The 19,488-nt window shown below is 44.4% G+C and overlaps 1 protein-coding gene across 13 annotated transcripts in view; it reads left to right on the top strand.

The window, feature by feature from the left end:
* The first annotated feature begins 1,668 nt into the window (after positions 1–1,668).
* Positions 1,669–19,488, top strand: part of LOC135324128 (proteasome adapter and scaffold protein ECM29-like) — a 78,608-nt gene continuing 60,788 nt past the window's right edge. For 9 of the 13 annotated variants that reach the window (XR_010385480.1, XM_064499689.1, XM_064499687.1 and 6 more), the window contains exons 1-4: positions 2,289–2,432; positions 6,163–6,374; positions 12,801–12,931; positions 15,621–15,737. Coding sequence is in view for 12 of the 13 variants with exons in the window: in XM_064499689.1 (XP_064355759.1) it covers positions 6,245–6,374; positions 12,801–12,931; positions 15,621–15,737 (378 nt within the window). In the remaining variant the exon portion in view is untranslated. Of the gene's footprint in view, positions 1,811–2,288; positions 2,433–6,162; positions 6,375–8,307; positions 8,404–12,800; positions 12,932–15,620; positions 15,738–19,488 lie in introns of those variants that run through there. The other 4 variants (XM_064499686.1, XM_064499692.1, XM_064499690.1 and 1 more) reach the window with 4 other exon arrangements.

The following is a 19,488-nucleotide window of genomic DNA, read 5'->3' as shown; positions in this document are numbered from 1 at the left end:
AGACCTGGACAGTGGCATCCTCCTTATGAAGTTCTGTCTGGGTTGAGGCCTCTGATGTGCCAAGGACAGTTTTTCCAGCTGGTGCTGGGATCTGTGCCCTGTGCTGTTTTGACACCATCTTTGCGCAGTCTCAAGCAGAGTTTCTAGGCCACTTTGTGTCTCTGCTGCAACATCTGCTATACCTCTGTTAGCTGCGCTCCTGTCTACTGGTTATATAGTTGCTCTCCAAGCAATAGTTTAGGCAACTGGTACTTCAAATCCCTGATCAGTCACACAAAAGGTGTAGGCACTCCCTGATCAGAAACAGCTAACAGAAGATGGAAATATCTTGAAAATTCATTAAATTAAAAAAAAGTCCTCAAAATGTTTTTAAGGAGATGAGCAATGAAGAATTGATCTTGAACCCCAAAACAAATGGTCAGTTATTTTTAATCTCAAAACTGGTTAATGTCAATTTAGCTTATTGATTTTCTTATCATTAGTAAATACACAAAAAAACTTTTTGTCTCTGCCTTATACGCATTCCTTAGTTTTCAGTTGTTCTTTCTGTACAGGGAAGAGTCTTTTGAAATTCTCCCTGAACATGTTTTCATATTTAAATCTAGTCTTGTAGAGTTTAGTTTTCACTATCAGTTCTGTTAGATGAATGTGGTCTAACTGATGGCCTGTGGAATGCTTCCCTTTGTCCTCTGTCTATTCTATAGAGAAGATGGGGAATGAGTTGGGGAAGCTTCGTCCTGCCGATGTTGTCTAGTGTATGTACCAGAGTCCAGAGTCCATTGATGATAGGGAGGAGGAAAGAATCCCAAAACTGGGGTTTGGTTCCACAGATGTTGTGATAGGACTGCTTTGTTAGAATGGAGATCTTTGTTATCCAAAAATTTATTTTGAAACAGGGACTACACCTCTGTTTCAGTATAACTGGCAGGGATATTTCCTCAAAATTGAACCTTTCCCAGGAAAATGAGATTTTTTCTTGATGGGAATCACCTGCCACGAAACTACTCTTATTTGGGAAATGGCTAAGAATCTGCTGTTAGCATAGAAAAGCTGGCAAATGGGCATCATAGTGTCTGCTGTAAGTTATACTCCAAAGGTATTTTGTTTTTGAGTCTTTTGTCAATGCAGTCCTTAAAGTGATTAAGTTTCTCTGGAGAAATCCAGAGAAAGATGGTGTATGGCAGTTATGTATTTTCTTTCCTCAGTCTTAGGCTTCATATAACAGCAACCCAACCTTGTATTTCAAGTAGCTTAGAATACAAATTTCTCCCTTTGGTTGCTGAGTTTGGAAAATAATACCCTCAGTAATAATCACCTTACACTTTTTTTTTTTTTAAGGCAAATTCAACTGTTATCTAAATGTGTGTTTGCAGCTCTTTTTCACCTATTGCTACCTAAGGGTGAGAGATAATTGTGACTGGGAAGATATTGCTCATGTAGTTATCCCCAACAGGCATTCATGGTGGCAGTAATGATACTGAAGTCTCTTTTTCAAACACCTATAGAAGACAGAAATGTGGGGAGCAGAAGCTTTAGGCGGTTGGAGATTAAGAGTAAGAGGCTTTTGATAGTGGAAGCGGTACCGTCTTTGTGGTTGTGTTACATTCCTGCTAGAAGTACGTCAGGCTGGCATTGACTACAAGTCCCAACACACCCTTTAGAGTTTTAAGTCCTCGAGACTGCTACAAGCAACTACCACAGATAGGGGGAGAAACTCTGCAGTCCTGCTCGTTGACCCATTTTTCTCTTCTACCTCTTTTCTAAGTGAGGAAAAGTGCATCATTAGTGATGGAGGTCAGCATGGACTCGGGTCAGTTTCTCTTCACTCCCCACTTTTTTTCCTTTCTTTTCCCTCTCCTTTTGATGAGAACGCGTGGCAAAAAAAAAAGTAGGAAAAAAGAGGGAAATGATCAAGAATATGGACAGTAGGCAAGCACAGCTTGCTGGGTTTGGATAATGCCATCAGTTTACCTCTGTGTGGAAGTCGGGTTAATTTGTTTCTCGGGAGTAGGGAATGGAGTGGCTGAAGGCAGGGAGGGGAGGGGAAAATAGCCGGCGGTGGTAAGGGGGAGGTTGGAACGATGGCTCAGTTTTTTCTAAATATAAAACTAAAGTGAAAAGAGGGAGGGTGGTGAGTGAGGGAGTTGTGGGGCAGGAGCGCTGCTGTCTCATGCTTGTTGGTGTTTGGGAGAGTCACAGAGAAGAGGGGAAAAGCAAGGCACGGTCCGTCTTCTGCAGCTCCCCCTTCATCAGACAAAGGAGAGGGAGGCCGGGGGGGGGGGGGGGAGGAGAGGACATCCTAACCAACTCCACCCTCTCCTACACGGCGCTCCTAGTTTGAAGAGATTATTGCAGAGTAAATTCCATCCTTTCTCCTCCTCTCTCAGCTGGCAACATGTCTGCGGCAGTTTCTGCTGCCCAGGATGAGCTCAGTAAGTGAATTTGGGGAAGGGAGCTTCCGATTTTGGTCTTTTTTTTGTCGATGGGGGGAGCGGAAGGGGGGCTGAGCTGACTTTCGGTTAATAGCATATCCTCTTCCCCCCACCCTCTTTCTCCCTCTACAGGGATATATTCTCTGTTCTGCCCTTGAGGATGGTTCGGGTACCCTGTTTGTGTGTGGAGAAGGGGGGAGCTGTTTTGGTGGGATCCCTGTGTGTGTGTTTTGGATATAGTGAAGGGGGAGGGGGTGGGAAAGGGAGAGACAGGGTTAGGCCTCTGCTATGCACAGTCATGTTAGGAAATTGAAATTGAAGCCTTAGGGAGGAGATTTGGGCAGAAGAGGAGGTTTCCAATCTCAGCTCCCCTCTTCATCACTGTTGACTGCAAACATTCCTCCTTTCCCTAGGTTCTAAGTTGGGGTTGTGTTTGGGGGGACCAGGTAGTAGTGACCCTGCTTTTCTGGGCGTCTCACGGTCCTCCCTGCCCTGCTGGGAAAGGTAGGGAAAAGGAACGGGGCCGGGGGGGGGGGGGGGGGGCGCAGATCCCTGGCACATCCCACTGCCTTGTATCAGGGCTGACCTAGGACTCCGTACTGGGATATACCTGTGCAGGGAAGCCAGGACTGTCACAGGTTATCTATCACCTTGCCATCAAACACCCGCACACACATTGTAGGAGCACCTCATTGTGTTTGACACACCCAAATCCCTCTGCTAGGAGCTCTTAGGTGGGTGGATATTTGGGGGAGCCGGGAGGAGGGAGGGTGTGACATGTTGGGAGAGGGGCGCTCTAACAGGAAATGTTAACAGCCCTGTGACACTGTTGCAGGCTGGGGAATGTAGTCTTCATCTTTTAAGGACTCTCTTCTCTGTCCTTCCACCCTGTCCTTGCAATGAGGGTTACTGCTGAGTCTGCTTCAGTGGGCAGAGCAGATTTTCCTTCTCTGCTGGCTGGTTAGCTCTGGTCTCCTGGGGCCTGTGCCTTTCCTTATGCTCTGTGACCTTGTGGAAGTGACTCCTCCTTTTTGTGACTCACCTGTGAAATGGGAATAATTTCTATTCCTTTGTCAAAATGATATCCTGAGGTGTACCATCTGTGTGGTTTTTAGAGAGGCTTGGATCACAAGGAAGGTGCAAAGCTTATGAACTTAAGATTCATCTCCAGAGTGGCTGCTGAAAGCTTAATATAGACACAGTATAAACAAACATTTACTCATTTAATAATTCTCTTTGAAATGACAAATAAAAGCTCTTGCCCTCTAGAGCTTTTGTTTTGTATTATTATTAGGTACAGATCTAATACTTATTTTCCAGTGTAATTTATTTTTATATACTTGCTCAAATCTTTTTTTGCACTATAAATACAATCTCCTGCCTCACACTAGTTATGGAAGTGCACCCCCAACTATGCAGCTTTTAGTACATGACCAAAGTAGTCAGAATCTGAGTTACATATGTCTGGAGAAATGTATAACACTTTAAGGATTTTTTTTCTTTCCTTGTTTCTCTTATCATATAATAGAGCTAGTTTTTAGACAATCAAAAAAACCCGCAATAATGTGTAACTCAGCTGAGGAAAATATGTTCCTGGTCCTTTTGAGAAAGTAGATTTGGTAGTGAACTTAATGTTACCACCAAAGACTAAGGAAAAAATGATTTGAACATTTCTAAGCTACTGGCCTTCAGATCTAAGACATTACCGTGTGAGAGTGCAGCGAACAGACACAGTAGTTTGTTCAGCAGCGTCTGGGCTCTGCTTAGAACTTGTGAGGACCTTGTTGGAAGTTGCAGGGGCTTTCTGGGGACCCCCGAGGAACTAGATGGTGAGTGCTGCTAACAGGAAAGGGGAGCTAGGCAAGGACAGCTACAGGAGGCCTTAACTTCTCCTGGGAGAAGCTCTAGCTAGGTGTAGCTGCCGCTTACAAGCTCTCTTGGTTGCCCCTGATCAGAGGGAGTTGGGGCCTTTGATCCAGGTGGCCCTTGATTAGGGTGGGTCAAGCACCCTGTGAGTCAGTGCTAGGGAGAGGCCTATATAAGAGTCAGGCCTAAAGCACAGCTCCTAGAGCTCAATGAATAGAGGTAGCAGTTTGCACAGCAGTTTATGTAGATGGGTGTAAGAAGGCACCTTTGTTTCCAATCCTAGTAGCATGTGCCTCCTCAGATATGGTTATGACATGCTGCAGAACACATTCCCCAGTAGCTGTTGGAGTTGCTGCATTGGCTGTGTCAGAGGCTTCGACCCAGACAGACCCTTTGACAGCAGATGCAGCTCTACAGGTCTCAGGCTGCAGGGAGTGCTTGGGCCCTCTCCGGGAGGCCTGGGCTGACAGTCAGCTCTCCTGCAGAAGGTGTGCTGTTGTTGATGAGTTGTGCCGTCAGGTAAAGGAGTTATGGGAGGAAGTAGATAGGCTGCGTAGCATCTGAGAAGATGAGCAAGAGATAGACGGTATTCTTGGAGACCATACAGCTCCAGGAGTCCCAACCCCCCACAGCAGTGGAGTTGCCGGAGGGCTCTGTGCCGTGTGAAACGGTACATCGTAACACTGTAGAAGAAGGCTGGAAACTGATTGCTTCTCGTAGGAGGAGAAAGGCTCTTACTCTTCCTGAAGACTTACAATTGAGGAACAGGTTTAATGCCCTCCAGGCTGAGGAGGAGCTGGGTATGGCTTCAAGGGAAGCAACTGGGCTGACAGACCCTGGCCATGTGGGAACACCCGGAAGAAGCAGCAAGTGACTGTCGTGGGTGACTCCCTGCTGCAGGGGACAGAGGCACCTATCTGCTGACCTGACCTCTTGTCTAGAGAGGTTTGTTGCCTGCCAGGGGCTCGAATACGAGATGTCATGGAAAGACTGCCAAGACTTGTCCACGTGTCTGACTATTACCCTCTGCTGCTCTTCCACGTGGGCACTAACGATACCAAGGGCAACTTGAAAACCATCAAGCAGGATTTCAGAGCTCTGGGGATGGTGGTCAAGGGTCTGGGAGCCCAGGTCATTTTCTCCTCAATCCTGCCAGTGAGGGGGAAGGATGGGAGGAGTAGATGGATTTTCCAAGTTAACAACTGGCTGCGCCGCTGGTGTTGGCAACGGGGTTTTGGTTTCTACGACCATGGGACCCTGTTTGAAGACTGACAACTGATGGGGAAAGATGGGATCCACCTCACTAAGCGGGGCAGGCGTGTCTTTGCTAACAGGTTGGCCAGCCTGGTAAGGAGGGCTTTAAACTAGGAAAGATGGGGGAAGGGGAGAGTTATAGAGACAGGGTAGTCAGCAAAACACGGCTCAAGTTGGGATGCCTCCAGCGGGTGCATGCAGCTGGGGAAGTGCACATGGGACATGACTATGGGGGATTCTCTTGCACCCCACCTGGGAAACCTGCATGCTCGATTACCTCTCTGAAATGCCTGTACACCAATGCACACGGCATGAGGAATGAACAGGAAGAATTAGAGATCTGTGTGTGGTCACAGGGCCATGATCTCATTGCAATTACAGAGACATGGTGGGATAGCTCGTGTGACTGGAACGCTGCCATGGATGGCTATGTGCTTTTTAGGAAAGACAGACCAGGAAGGAGAGGTGGTGGTGGTGTTCTTTATGTGAGAGAGCAACTGGAATGTATTGAGCTCTGCCTAGGGGTGGATGAAGAGCGAGTCAAGAGCTTATGGGTAAGGATTAAAGGGCAGGCTAACATGGGTGACACTGTTGTGGGTGTTTTCTACAGGCCACCTGATCAGGAAGAGGAAGTAGATGAGGCCTTCTACAGACAGCTGGAAGTAGCCTCACGATCACAGGCCCTGGTTCTCATGGGGGACTTGAACCACCCCGATATCTGCTGGAAAGAAAACACAGCTAGGCACAAACAGTCCGGGAGGTTCCTGCAGAGCATTGATGATAACTTTTGGACACAGGTGATGGAGGAGCCAATGAGGAGAGGTGTGTTGCTGGACCTTGTACTAACAAACAAAGAAAGACTGGTTGGAGATGTGAAGGCCGGGGGCAGCCTTGGCTGCAGCCACCATGAGATGGTGGAGTTCAGGATCCTGCGAGGAGGAAGCAGGGCAATAAGTAGGATTGCAACCCTGGGCTTCAGGAGAGCAGACTTTGGCCTGTTCAGGGACCTGCTTGGAGGAATCCCATGGGTTAGGGCCCTAGAAGGAAGGGGGAGTCCAAGAGAGCTGGTTAATATTCAGGGATCACTTTCTCCAAGCTCAAGATCGGTGCATCCCAATGAGCAGGAAGTCGAGCAAAGGGGGCAGGAGACCTGCATGGATGAACAAGGAGCTCCTGTCAAAACTCAAACAGAAGAAGGAAGTGCACAGAAGATGGAAGCAGGGATGGGCCACTTGGGAGCATTATTGGAATGTTGTCTGAGTGTGCAGGGATGTGACTAGGAAGGCCAAGGCCCATTTGGAGTTTAATCTAGCAAGGGATGTCAAGGCCAACAAGAAGGGCTTCTATAAACACATCAGTAACAAAAGGAAGACTAGGGAGAATGTGGGCCCACTACTGAATGGGGCAGGGGCCCTGGTGATGAATGACACAGAGAAGGCAGAGTTACTGAATGCCTTCTTTGCTTCAGCCTACTGCTAAGACCAGCCCTCAGAAATCCCAGACCCTAGAGACCACAGAGAAAGTCTGGAGAAAGGAAGACTTCCCCTTGGTTGAGGAGAATTGGGTTAGAGATCATTTAGGCAAACTTGACATCCACATGTCCATGGGCCCTGGTGGGATGCACCCACGAGTGCTGAGGGAGCTGGCAGACATCATTGCAAGGCCACTCTCCATCATCTTTGAAAGGTCATGGAGAACAGGAGAGGTGCCTGAGGCCTGGAAGAAGGCTAATGTCACTCCAACCTTCAAAAAGGGCAAGAAGGAGGACCCAGGAAACTACAGGCCAGTCAGCCTCACCTCCATCCCTGGAAAGGTGATGGAGCAGCTCATCCTGGATGCCATCTCTAAGCATGTGAAGGATAAGAAGGTGATCAGGAGTAGTCAGCATGGATTCACCAAGGGGAAATCATGCTTAACCAACCTGATAGCCTTCTATGATGGAATGACTGCCTGGGTAGATGAGGGGAGAGCAGTGGATGTTGTCTTCCTTGACTTCAGGAAGGCTTTTGACACTCTCCCATAACATCCTCATAGGCAAGCTCAGGAAGTACGGGCTAGATGAGTCGATAGTGAGTCTAGCAGAGGGCTACGAAGATGATTAGCGGACTGGAGCATCTCTCCTATGAGGAAAGGCTGAGAGAGCTGGGACTCTTCAGCCTGGAGAAGAGAAGGCTGAGGGGGGGCTCTTATCAATGTATACAAATATCTGAAGGGAGGGTGTAGAGAGGATGGGGCCAGACTCTTTTCAGTGGTGCCCAGTGACAGGACAAGAGACTATGGGCACAAACTGAAACACAGGCAGTTCCATCTGAATATGAGGAAAAACTTCTTTACTATGAGGGTGACAGAGCACTGGAACAGGTTGCCCAGAGAGGTTGTGGAATCTCCTTCTCTGGAGTTATTCAAAACCCGCCTGGACGCAATCCTGTGTGACGTGCTCTAGGTGACCCTGCTTGAGCAGGGGGGTTGAACTAGATGATCTCCAGAGGTCCCTTCCAACCTCAACCATTTTGTGATGCATAGATTGTGGTTTTTGTTTTTTTTTTTTATTCTGTTTGCTTCTATAGAGATGCATTTATTCTACTTTTCATTAGATGTTAGTAGAAGCTGAGTGGAATATGGAGTATCATAAAAATGGAGATGTCTCTTAGGTAATTAAAGAAACAATCTCATGGAGGAATAAGAAGGATCTTTAAATTGCACTGATCCTCAGATCTGAGGACAAAAATCTAAAGCTATTTATTACATTGACAGCTGGAATAAATCATTGTCGTGACCATGACAGACCCCACTGCTGCTGCCAGTCAGGGAATTCTTCTTGTATTAAGTCACTCTGAAAGGAAGAATGTTTGTAAGTTAAGATTCATGTTAATAATTTGATTGTCATCCTGGTTACTTGTCCTCTGCATCCATACAGATGTATAGAATTGGGGGGATTTTTATTAGTGTGCTTAGAAGAGTATGTTTTTTGAGGAAAGGAAAGATAGGGTTGTTTATTTTTTTTTTTTCAGTACCTCCTTTGTCCACGAATGGAAACTGGTGTAGTCTGAAGTAAGGTTTAACAAAAGCATAAGAAATTTAGGTACAAAAGAATGTTTAACTGAACAACTTTCAGGCAGACTTACTGTTTTGTGTGATATGCATTAAATAACCAAATTGCAACATATCTTAAAAGAAACCTGATCTTCTTTAGGATGATGAGAATTTTCTCAAAATAGTGGCTATAAGAAACTTTAACCTGTAGTGCTTATCATTTAGTTGACTCTTAAAGAGTTCAGGTGCAAAAGGAAGGTAATTTTCAGAGAGTCAACTATTTGAGTGGAGATCCTAAACCTGACATATTGCTAAAATTTGGATTTCAATATACAGTTCAAGTCTTTATAAAATCTTTTGCTGTGGAAATGGAGGAATATGATTAAAAGAAGGAAAATCCTTTCCCCTCAGTCAGAGCTTATAAAATAAACTGGTGACTGGCCTAGTTCTCCTGCTCCCTTAAAAGTGATTTGGTCACACAGTGAGTTATTAGTAGAGCCAGGAGTATCACCTGTGAATTCTGATTCCCTGTCTGCTGCTATAATCATACCGGATATTAGATTTTAGGAGGAAAAAAAATATATCATTTGCACAAGAATGTCTTCTATTTTAGTAGTGACACAATAGAAAGAATCAGAGTTTGACTCCCTAACTTTATCCTTTCTCTCGCATCCAGAATAGTGCAGAAACAATTGCTTAGCTGAGCTACACTTAAGGTTTTGCTTTAATGGTCATGTGTTTTCCTAAAGCTTCCCCTGTCATTCAAGTAATAAAGTTGAGTCACTCCTCTATCCAGTATTCCTTTATTTGGCATAGGGCCTTTTTGGAGAAAATGTTGGGGATATTAGTACAACATAATAGTTCTTTACAGAGTTTAGTAAGGCATGGGGTGGGTTTTAATTTTTAATGAAATACTTTAACATAGTAGTCCTGGCATCCTTGCTATCAAGTAGAGTTTAGTTTTAGGGGGAGGTGAAGATTAATTACTGCTTTGTTCCCAGAATTGTGTTGTCACAACTCCCGTTCTGTTTTTCTGAAGGCCCAGACTCTCCTCTTGGGTTCCTAGGATGCTATGGTACTGATTAGTTAAATTGTGAAGTGTGTCTAGCTTGATGTGTCCAAGTCTCACTAGTCCCTTGAATCAGCTTTCATAAGCAGTGTTTCATACTTGATATTCAGTTATACAAATACATATCACAGAGGTCTGTACAGAATAGCTGATGTGCTGCTTATAAGAGCTGTAAATGTCGCAAGTAGCTAATTCTTTATCTTGCATAAGTAGAGGGAAGAAAATCTGTATGTACAAAATAGCATTTGAACTGAGAGTCAATTTCTTTAACAGAACAGGTGGATTAAGTGAGCCTCTTTAGTGAGGCCTGTTAGGGAGTTGCCAAATCTGGTAGCCCAATAGAAGCAAGGCTACCACAGCTCCATGTCTCCAGGTCCAACCAGTAGCAAGGCTGAGCCTGTATTCCCAGTAGGCACGCAACCACATGTATACAGTACACATATACACACAATCAGTCACACAGATCAACACAGACAGAAACTCTCAGCACTCACAGAAACACAAACAGCACCAATGGTCTCATTCTGTTCCCCTCTCTGGCTGATCAGGATGAAGGTCTGTTAATGGGAAATGTATACATCGTCAGGGAGTAGCAAGGGCCAGCTGCTCCTGAGGGGATGGGGAGCTGAGAGGGATAACACAGACAACATCCTGGAGGTACTACATAGAGGAGATAATCCAGGGAAATGAAATATGACATAAAAGTCAGGTGAAGAGACAGGGGAGTTGGGATTAAAAAAAAATCAGAATATAAAACATATTTCAAAACTGTTGACTCCCGGAAGCAGCTGATAGCATAAATGTTAGGTGAAATCTGAGACAAGAGATTCACTAATAAGTCAGTTTGCACTGTAAGCACTGTAAAATTTTGGCTTGTAATTTATCTGACATTAAAATTTTGTAGCCCTCTGTCTTTTCAACTGCCTGCCTTATTTAGTTCAATGTGAAATAAAATATTGGGAGTGATATGTGCGCTTATTCTGCTGCCTGCAGAGGAAGGATGTTGTGAGGACTCAATATAGGGATAACAAAATTAGACGATAGGACAGTAAAGGCTTCTGCATCTGCATAGTGAGAGGTTTCAGGGCCCCCTTAAATTCTGCTAGCTCTATTTAAATTTGAATGCCCTTGTTATCCACTGAAGGTTTGACTGAGTTGTACATTCACCCAAATTCTTCTCCATTTAACTCTGGCCTATACTAGTGTGGCCTCTTTTGGCTACTGCTTCCTGTGGTAAAATACCAAGATCCTTACCTCTTCTTACTTTTCCCTGCTTCTAATTGAGCTGATGGAGTGCTGGCCTGTAACTCTACTGACATTTCTGTCACACCATTGAATGGATGCCATGGGTGAGCTACTGAGGCCTTCTTTTTCCTTTTTATGCCTCTGGACCCTTTCACAGCCTGCCCTCTACTGATCCTCACAGATCCCTTCTACTGAAGGAGGATGCCCTTTGTTCTCCCTGTAATCTGAGCTAATAACATTTTAGATCAGTCTATGTGGGAGCTGTTTCTACCTCCTCCTGGTAGAACTCTTACAACCCGTAGTCCCTCAATAGCGCCCAATCTCCTTGCAGTCAGAGTGGATGTGGCCTGCACAGTCACAATGCAGAAAATAGAGGCATTCCCAACCCTGCATATATATAAAAACTCTCCTCAACCCAACCAGTGGGAATACTGTTGAGGTTTCTTGTCAGTCATGTTTTGCTTTTTTTCTAGCTTAGTTATCAGGGCACTACATCCTTTTGCTTAAAACAGTGATTCTTCCATTCCTTAGTATAAGGACAGATGGCCCTCAGTCCTTGTGCTTGAGTTGCTGATAGAAGATTTTGGTCTTGATCTTTTTAGGAACAGAGGTTTTCGCTAGTTCATACAGAAAGCAGATGCTTCTATATTTTTTCCTATTCTTCCCCCCTTGATCTTATGCCAATTGCAACTTCTAATTTCTTATTGACAGAAAGAATTTTTTTTTTGTTCCTTTCTAGGGTTGGACAAGAGACATGCTGGTGAGAGGAAAATAAATTTGTTACAATGCTCCAACAGCTTCATAGAGCAATAATAGAAACTTTGTCTTTTAAGTTGCAGCAAAATTGTGCTCATCTGTTTTGAAATCCCCATCTAATTCCTATGGATGATAACACTGTCTTTTGAAAACTGGGTTAACAAATTGGAACAAATAATTAGTTGATCCAGACAAGGTTTGTTCAGTTCATAAAATCATGCTGAGAGACTTATGTGGCTTAACAAGAGGCCAGAAACACACAAGAACAGGTTAACCTGTGTCAAGGTGTCCTACAAATGCATGTCTCAGGATTTAGTAGTGATTTAGCCTTTCCATCAGTAACAGGTTTACTCTGGAATGAATTGGGACAATAGTCTCAAGCTTTTCATGTAGTTCTCTCTCACTTTAAAGCTTGTTTCTTGTGCTTTCAAGTGTGCAGCCTGTTCATTTGTACACAGCTGCCATGGTGCTGTTTGCTCCAAGTTTATACCTTGAGCTTTGCCTAGACTTTTCCTTTCTGTGATACTAGCTGTAATCTGTCTCAGGTTCTACTGAAAGTATTTTGTGTTTTTGTTCTGTTTGCACAGTGTCTCCCACAGTGGGGTCCTGGTGCGTGACTGGAACCTTAGATGTAGCAAAAGGAATAATAAGAATTGGCTGAATCTTGTTGCCCTGATTATCTAGGAGAGTATGTGGAACATCATGATCTGAATCCAGATCACAGCAAGAATATTTTTAAAAGCTACCAGCCCTACAAACAATACCTTTGCAGCCAGAGCAGAGAGGTCAAAGAATGACTAGAGATACTGACCATTCCTTTCACCTCTGGAGGTGTTCCAGCTTATAGGTGAAACACAGCACTGAGGCATGACAAGGAAATGTTTGTTGCTTCTACGTTTGATAGGACTGGTCTGCACATAATTGAGGGCTCCGGTACTGGAAGCCATCAAGCTGGTGTCTGCCATCAACAATTTGTTCATTCAGTGTTAAAAATAGAAAATGGAACCGTGTTGTGCTGTTGAGGTAGAAGTACTTTAAGAGTTATATGTGGCATTTATTGCAAACTCATTGGGGGATGTTAGGAGAAAGTTGTTTTCCTGCTGCTGGGATTTTGAATTTGATTTCTGTTTTTTTTTTAATTGCAGATCAACTTGAACGCGTGTTCTTGCACCTTGGCCATGCAGAAACAGATGAACAGTTACAGAATGTTATCTCCAAATTCCTACCCCCTGTTCTCCTCAAGCTATCCAGCACACAGGAAGGAGTTCGTAAAAAGGTATGGGTGCAGTTTAACACAATGATAAGTTGTACTGATTGGGGAGATGTAGATGTCTAGCTATATCACGATTTACTGATCTTGGGTGTTTTCTATAAGAAGATGTACACTTTCATGAAATGTCATGAGTGTGATGCGGAGGATAGTGCTGTTGCAACACTTGAGAGAAAATGGGAGTCATTCTCTATATAAGCAGGGTCTTTTGCAGTTGTACGCAGACTTGGCTTGTTTACACTTTGAAGCCAGCTAGCTATGAGTTGACCTGAGACCAGGGCTTGTTGGTTTAGGGTCAGTGTCACCCAAGTTACAACTATGTGACTTCTAGGTGAGTTCTGGTTTGCACCCATCTGGCTAATAGCACAGGTGGGGCAAGCTTGCATCTGCCTGCATAAGACCATGCGAGATGTACTCATTGGTATCATTCCTTACCTGGTTACAGGAACAGGAACCCAACTGGTTTTAAGGTGGAATTTAATATGTCTGAAGGAATTATGTGATATAGCTGTTTTCTGTAGCAGGGGAATGGACTCTGTTAAGTAGCAGGTGTGTTCCAGGCCCATACTGTTACATAAGTATCACAGAATAGCAGTTGAGTGATTGTGCGATGGGATCACCAAACCCAGTGTTAAGGGCAGAAAAGATCTGATCTGGTTTGGAAGTTAAGCAGAGAAACACCCACTCATGTTTGCTATTGTGCTTGGAGGATGTGACCAGAAGAGACCAATGGGGTAGTGGCAACTGGCTATAAGAGATCTGGCCAGATTTAGAGCAAGCAGTTGGGCCAGAAAGCTGAGGGTGAATTCTTCTTGCAACTGTTCATCCCTCTAGAGGGAGCTGCCTGGCTAGAGACTTGAACCAAGGCCTCCCTTGAGCAGAGCTCTGGTCTCTTTAGGACAAATGGGCTATCGCTGAGATTAAAAAAAGTTTTTTTGTTTTTCTTTTATTACTTATTGTTGTAAAAATGGGGAAACAACTGTGCCATTGCCAGCCTCTTCAGTAGAGTTCATAATCCACAATTAATTAGAGCACAGATTTTTCAGAGAGTTCTGCAGCAAAGCATGGTCCCAACAATAATCACATGAAAATTGGCCCTAGATGTGGATCCTTTCCATTGTGTTGAAAGACAGATGTTTTGACTAAATATGAACTGTTGTGTTGAATACACGCTTATTGTGTGCACATGATGCTGTGAGGAAAGACATCCAACTAACTGGTTAAATTTCTTAGGATATTAATATCTGATATTTTTCATTTTATAAATTGGAATGTGTTGACCAAGTTTATTGCAGTATTGTGAGGTTCAGGAAAGGGGCAAGACTGTAGTTTTAAAAAGTAAGTCTTAAGAGACCTCCCAAAATCCCACATCAGTTTCCTAGTGGATGTGTAGGTTTTGTGTTAGAATAAAAAAAAAAAAAAAAAAAAGAAATAAAACTTGTTTCCTCTTCCGCCTCCTATCTGTTTAAATGGTATTTTCTGTACAAGATGATGATAATATCATGACCACTTTCCTGTGCTTTCTGGTGTTTGTCAAATCAGTTGTAATCAAGGAAATAATCCTTAATTCTGTTCTTGACAGATCAGTGAAGGGGAGTTGATTCTTGGTTTTCTGTTTTCAGAATTAATTAAAAAATGAACAAAAGTGTTATTTAATAGTTGATTTTTTTTGTCCTTACACAGACAGTGAAGTAATTCTAAATTATCAGCCAGAGTTGAGGGGAAAAATTACTTTTTTTCCCCATAAACATCAGTAAAGGTTGAAAAAAACATATAAAGCAATCAAACTTTCTATTGTACTCTGGTTAATTCCACAGAAGTGCAGACGTGTCTGATCTGGGTCAAATTAGTACTGCTGGGTGAGAGCATTAGTGCACTGATTTGGCATTAATGATTGGGGAAGCATGGCATCAGTCAAACTTTTTCTTTTTTTCGGTTGCTGTCTTGGATAATTTACAAAAGAGTTTAATAAACTTGTTCAGTCACATATATGTGGTTCTCTTGCTTCACTATAAGCTTGTGTGAATTTTCCCGTATTTTGCGCCTTGTGTACAATACAAGGCTTGTAGGCCACTGAACACTATCTTTGGCCAAAAGGGGAGTGTTTCAGAGACTCCACTGAGGTAGTCTGTTCCCAACATCTTAATCTACTTCTGACTTTTTTGATTTCAGAGAAAAAAAAGTGAGGCACTTCTGGAAGAAGGGGCTTGTATAAAATACTTCAGTTCTGTCTTGTTCAGCACTAAACATCAATTTTCTTAAAGTCATTTGGGACTTTTCACAAGTTCTATGTCAGAAATTGGGGTTATCTTGTAGCCACAAGATAGAGCATAGACAGCAATAGTACAAAATTACTCAAGTTGTTTCAGTCTTGAGGGACAGCAAACAATTGGTCATTCTCAATAATCAGTCCTTTCTGATGTTTCTGCTGACAGAGGCACCAGTTGTAAAGTGGATTTGGGGATGTTTGATGTGTTCTTGCAACAGTGACTCAAAACATATCACAGAGGCTCCAAGATGATATGATAAGCGATTACTGCCATCTTATCAGAGACTGGAGATCAAGTAATTGGGAACTCTGAGACTTGATTTGTGTTTAATAGGCCCATGTAGTATACTGTGGATGTGTTAAGCCCAAACCTGTGAAGTTAACTGTTGTTCTTTAAGAGGTTTTATTTATTTTTTTTCCTCTCAGGTCATGGAGCTGTTGGTTCACCTGAATAAGCACATCAGAAGTTGTCCAATAATTCAGCTTCCAGTAGAGACTTTACTAGTTCAATATCAAGATCCTGCTGCGGTGTCTTTTGTCACTGTAAGTATCTGTTCTTCACAAGCATGTTATTGTGTTAAGGTTGATGTTTTAAGTGACTTTTTCTTTTTTAACAGAACTCTACAGTATGGTGTGGATGAAAGTTTGTTTCATAAAGCTGCTGCATTACTGACTTTTTTTTCTGACAGTTACTCTTGATCTTTCATGAAATGCATGAATTGTCATCACTTGTATTGTAGAGGCCCGTTGTGCAAGCAGCTAGTGAGAACTAGTCCTTATCTTGACGTGTGCAGGATCAGGGTCTTAAATTGGAAAAATCTGCATGTCTTTGAACACATGAACAGATCACATCAACACTGTGTGGGTCTAGCTCAGTGTTTGAACCTTTTCTGCTGTGAATTGCTGTTTGTATTTCATTCCTGAATAATTGTCACTAATTGAGGTGCACAACTCAAGGGGATTAATGAGTCGGTAAAGCCTTTGACCACAATGCTTTACTGTGACTATCAGTCTTTCCCCAGCACTTATGGGTCCCCCTGACCTCCTCCTCCTCCCTTCTTGCCTTACTAAAGTCAAGATAAGCAACATCCATGGCTCTCCCCTCATCTACCAGGCCAGTCATCTCATCGTAGAAGGCTATCAGGTTGGATAAGCATGATTTCCCTTCATAAATCCATGCTGACTACTCCCAATCACCTTCTTGTCCTTCATGTGTCTGGAAATGGTTTCCAGGAGGATTTGCTCCATCACTTTCCCAGGGATTGAGGTGAAGCTGCCCAGCCTGTAGTTCCCTGGATCCTCCATCTTGCCCTTCTTGAAGATAGGGGTGACATTTGCTTTCTTCCAGTCCTCAGGAACCTCCCCCAATTGCCATGACCTTTCAAAGATAATCAGGAGTGGCCTCACAATGACATCAGCCAGCTCCTTCAGCACTCGTGGATGCATCCTGTCAGGTCCCATGACTTGAGATATCTAGTTTGTTTAAACGTTCCCTAACTTGATCCTCTACTGCCAAGGGTAAGTCTTCCTTGCTCCAAACTTTCCCACTGGTCTCAGGGACCTGTTCCTGAAGGCCAGTCTTACCAGTAAAGAGCGAGGTGAAGAAGGCATCGAGTACCTCAGCCTTTTCCGTGTCGTATGTCACCAGGGCCCCTGCCCCATTTAGAAGTAGGCCCACATTTTTCCTAATCTTCCTTTTGCTGCTTATGTACTTGTAGAAGCCTTTCTTGTTGCTCCTCATGTCCCTTGCCAGATTCAACTCCAAACGGTCTTTGGCTTTCCTAACCCCATCCCTGCTCACTTGGACAGTATCTCTGTATTCCTCCTGGGTCACCTGTCCCTGCTTCCACCTCTTATACACTTCCTTTTTATGTTTGACTTTAGTCAGGAGCTTCTTGTGCATCCATGCAGGCCTCCTGCCACTCTTGCTTGATTTCCTGCACGTGGGAAGGGACCATTCTTGAGCTTGGAGGAGGTGATCCTTAGAAAAACAACCAGATCTCCTGGATCCCTCTTCTCTTCAGGGCTGTATTCCATGGGATTCTTCCAAGCAGATCCCTGAAGAGGCCCAAGTCTGCTCTCCTGAAGCCCAGGGTTGTGATCCTGCTTTTTGCCTTATTCCTTCCTCTCAGGATCCTCAACTCCACCATCCTGTGGTCACTGCAGCCAAGGCTGCCCCTGACCTTCACATCCCCAACCAGTTCTTCCTTGTTTGTAAGAATCAGGTCCAGCAGAACATCTCCCTTCGTTGGCTCCTTCATCACCTGTGTTAGGAAGTTATCATTAATGCACTCCAGGAACCACCTGGATTGCTTGTGCCCTGCTGTGTTGTCACTTCAACAGATGTCAGAGTGGTTCAAGTCCCCCATGAGGACCAGGGTCTACAAACGTGAGGCTTCTTCCAGTTGTCTGAAGAAGGCCTTATCTACATCTTCCTGATCAGGCGGTCTGTAGCAGACATCTACCACGTCACCCACGTTGTTCTGCCCTCTAATCCTAACCCATAAACTCTCCACTGGCTCATCATCCATCCCAAAGCAGAGCTCCATGCATTCCAGCTGCTTTTTCTCACATAAGGAGCAACTCGCCCGCCTCGCCTTTCCAGCCTGTCCTTCCTAAAGAGCCTGTATTCATCCATTCAGCACTCCAGTCATGTGAGCTATCCTACCACATCTGTGATCCCAATGAGATCATAGCCCTGTAACTGCACACAGACCTCTAATTCCTCGTTTGTTCCCCATGCTGTGTGCATTAGGGTACAGGCACTTCAGAGAGGCACCCAGACATGCTGATTTCCCAGAAAGGGTGTGACAGCTTTCCCCATAATGCTGTCTTGTAGGTACGTCCTTATTTATTTGCATATGCTGGGGGTGACTCCACTTCAGCCCTGTTCTGTTGATTACAAGGGCCCTTCTGTTCACATCACCCTGCACCTTTTGCTTGCCAACCCCGTCCACCACTTCCTCATTTGATTGTTTGTTATCTTCTCCCTCCCCCGTTGTTCCTAGTTTATAGCTCTCCTTACCAGATTGGCCATGGCAAAGATACTTTTTCCCCGCTTAGTCAGGCAGATTCTTTATCTTCCAAGCAGTCCTCAGTCCTCAGAGAGGGTCCTATGGTCATAAAAAACAAAACCCTGTTGCCGGCAGCAGCTGCGCAACCAATTGTTGACCCACAGGATCTATCCACTTCTCCTCAAGCCCTTACCTCTCACTGGCAAGATCAAGGAGAAAACCAGCTGGGCCCCCATGCCCTTGACCATCACCCCCAGAGCCATGTAGTCACACTCGATACTTTCCAGGTCTCCCCTGGCAGTATTGTTGGTGCCACATGGAAGAGCACCAGGGGGTAATAGCCTGAGGGCCAGACAAGCCTCGGCAGTCCTTACACAATGCCCCTGATACGAGCCCCTGGCAAGCAGCAAACCTCCCTAGACAACAGGTCAGGTCAGCAGAAGCACAGGGAAACAGAGCCCATGAGGTGGGGACACCTTTACCATCCAAAAGTAGACCGTCAGGGTGTCAAAATTCTCAAAAATAACTTTGGGGTGCCCAAGAGGGTATTGTTTTGTTTTGTTGATGAAGGCATAGAGACTAATAAAATCATAGTAATGTATCTTTTCATTGGGGGCTGCTTTGTAATACAGACAAATGGCATTTGTCCTGCTGCTGAAAAGCGTATCTCTGGGGATCAGCGGTGTGGGCAGTTTGGTCCTGGCAAAGAACTCTGTGAGCTCCCCCTCTGATTTTTTCATAGTGACCCACTCATGCTCCCATAGAGATCTGATGCTAAAGCCCGCTCTCTTTAGATCGTCCATCTTTTGTTGGGTTGTGTAATACAAATATCCAAAGGTGGCCCCCCACCAGAGGGTTCCAGTCATTTCCATGGTAGCATTCAATACAGCCGTGAAAAAAGCACCCATTACATTTGAAAGCTGTCGGCACCCCATCAATGACTGCAAAGCCATCCAAGAAGCAGGATCCTACTTGATATTCACTGCCTTGTAATACATGACAGATTTGAATATTTTCCTTTTCGGCCATGTACATAAGCCATTGAATAGAGGGGGTCGAATATCTTTTTCCTCTGATGATAGCCATCTGGAGAGAGGAGTGCTGCCATGTTAGGTTTAAGGAACATAAACCGGTATGTGGACATGCAAGTAGAGGCCAGTGTAGTATACTGAAAGGGGTCTATACAGCGTTCCACCTTCACCTCTTCATCGCCTCCTTCTCAGAATGTGCAACGGGTCATCACCATAATCTCATTCCTGCATGCTCTGCAGGCCTCCCTC

Source organism: Dromaius novaehollandiae, chromosome W (assembly GCF_036370855.1).
Source record: "Dromaius novaehollandiae isolate bDroNov1 chromosome W, bDroNov1.hap1, whole genome shotgun sequence".
Classification (NCBI taxonomy): domain Eukaryota; kingdom Metazoa; phylum Chordata; class Aves; order Casuariiformes; family Dromaiidae; genus Dromaius; species Dromaius novaehollandiae.
Note: the sequence above shows the minus strand (reverse complement) of the source record. Positions and strands in the feature narration are given on the sequence as shown.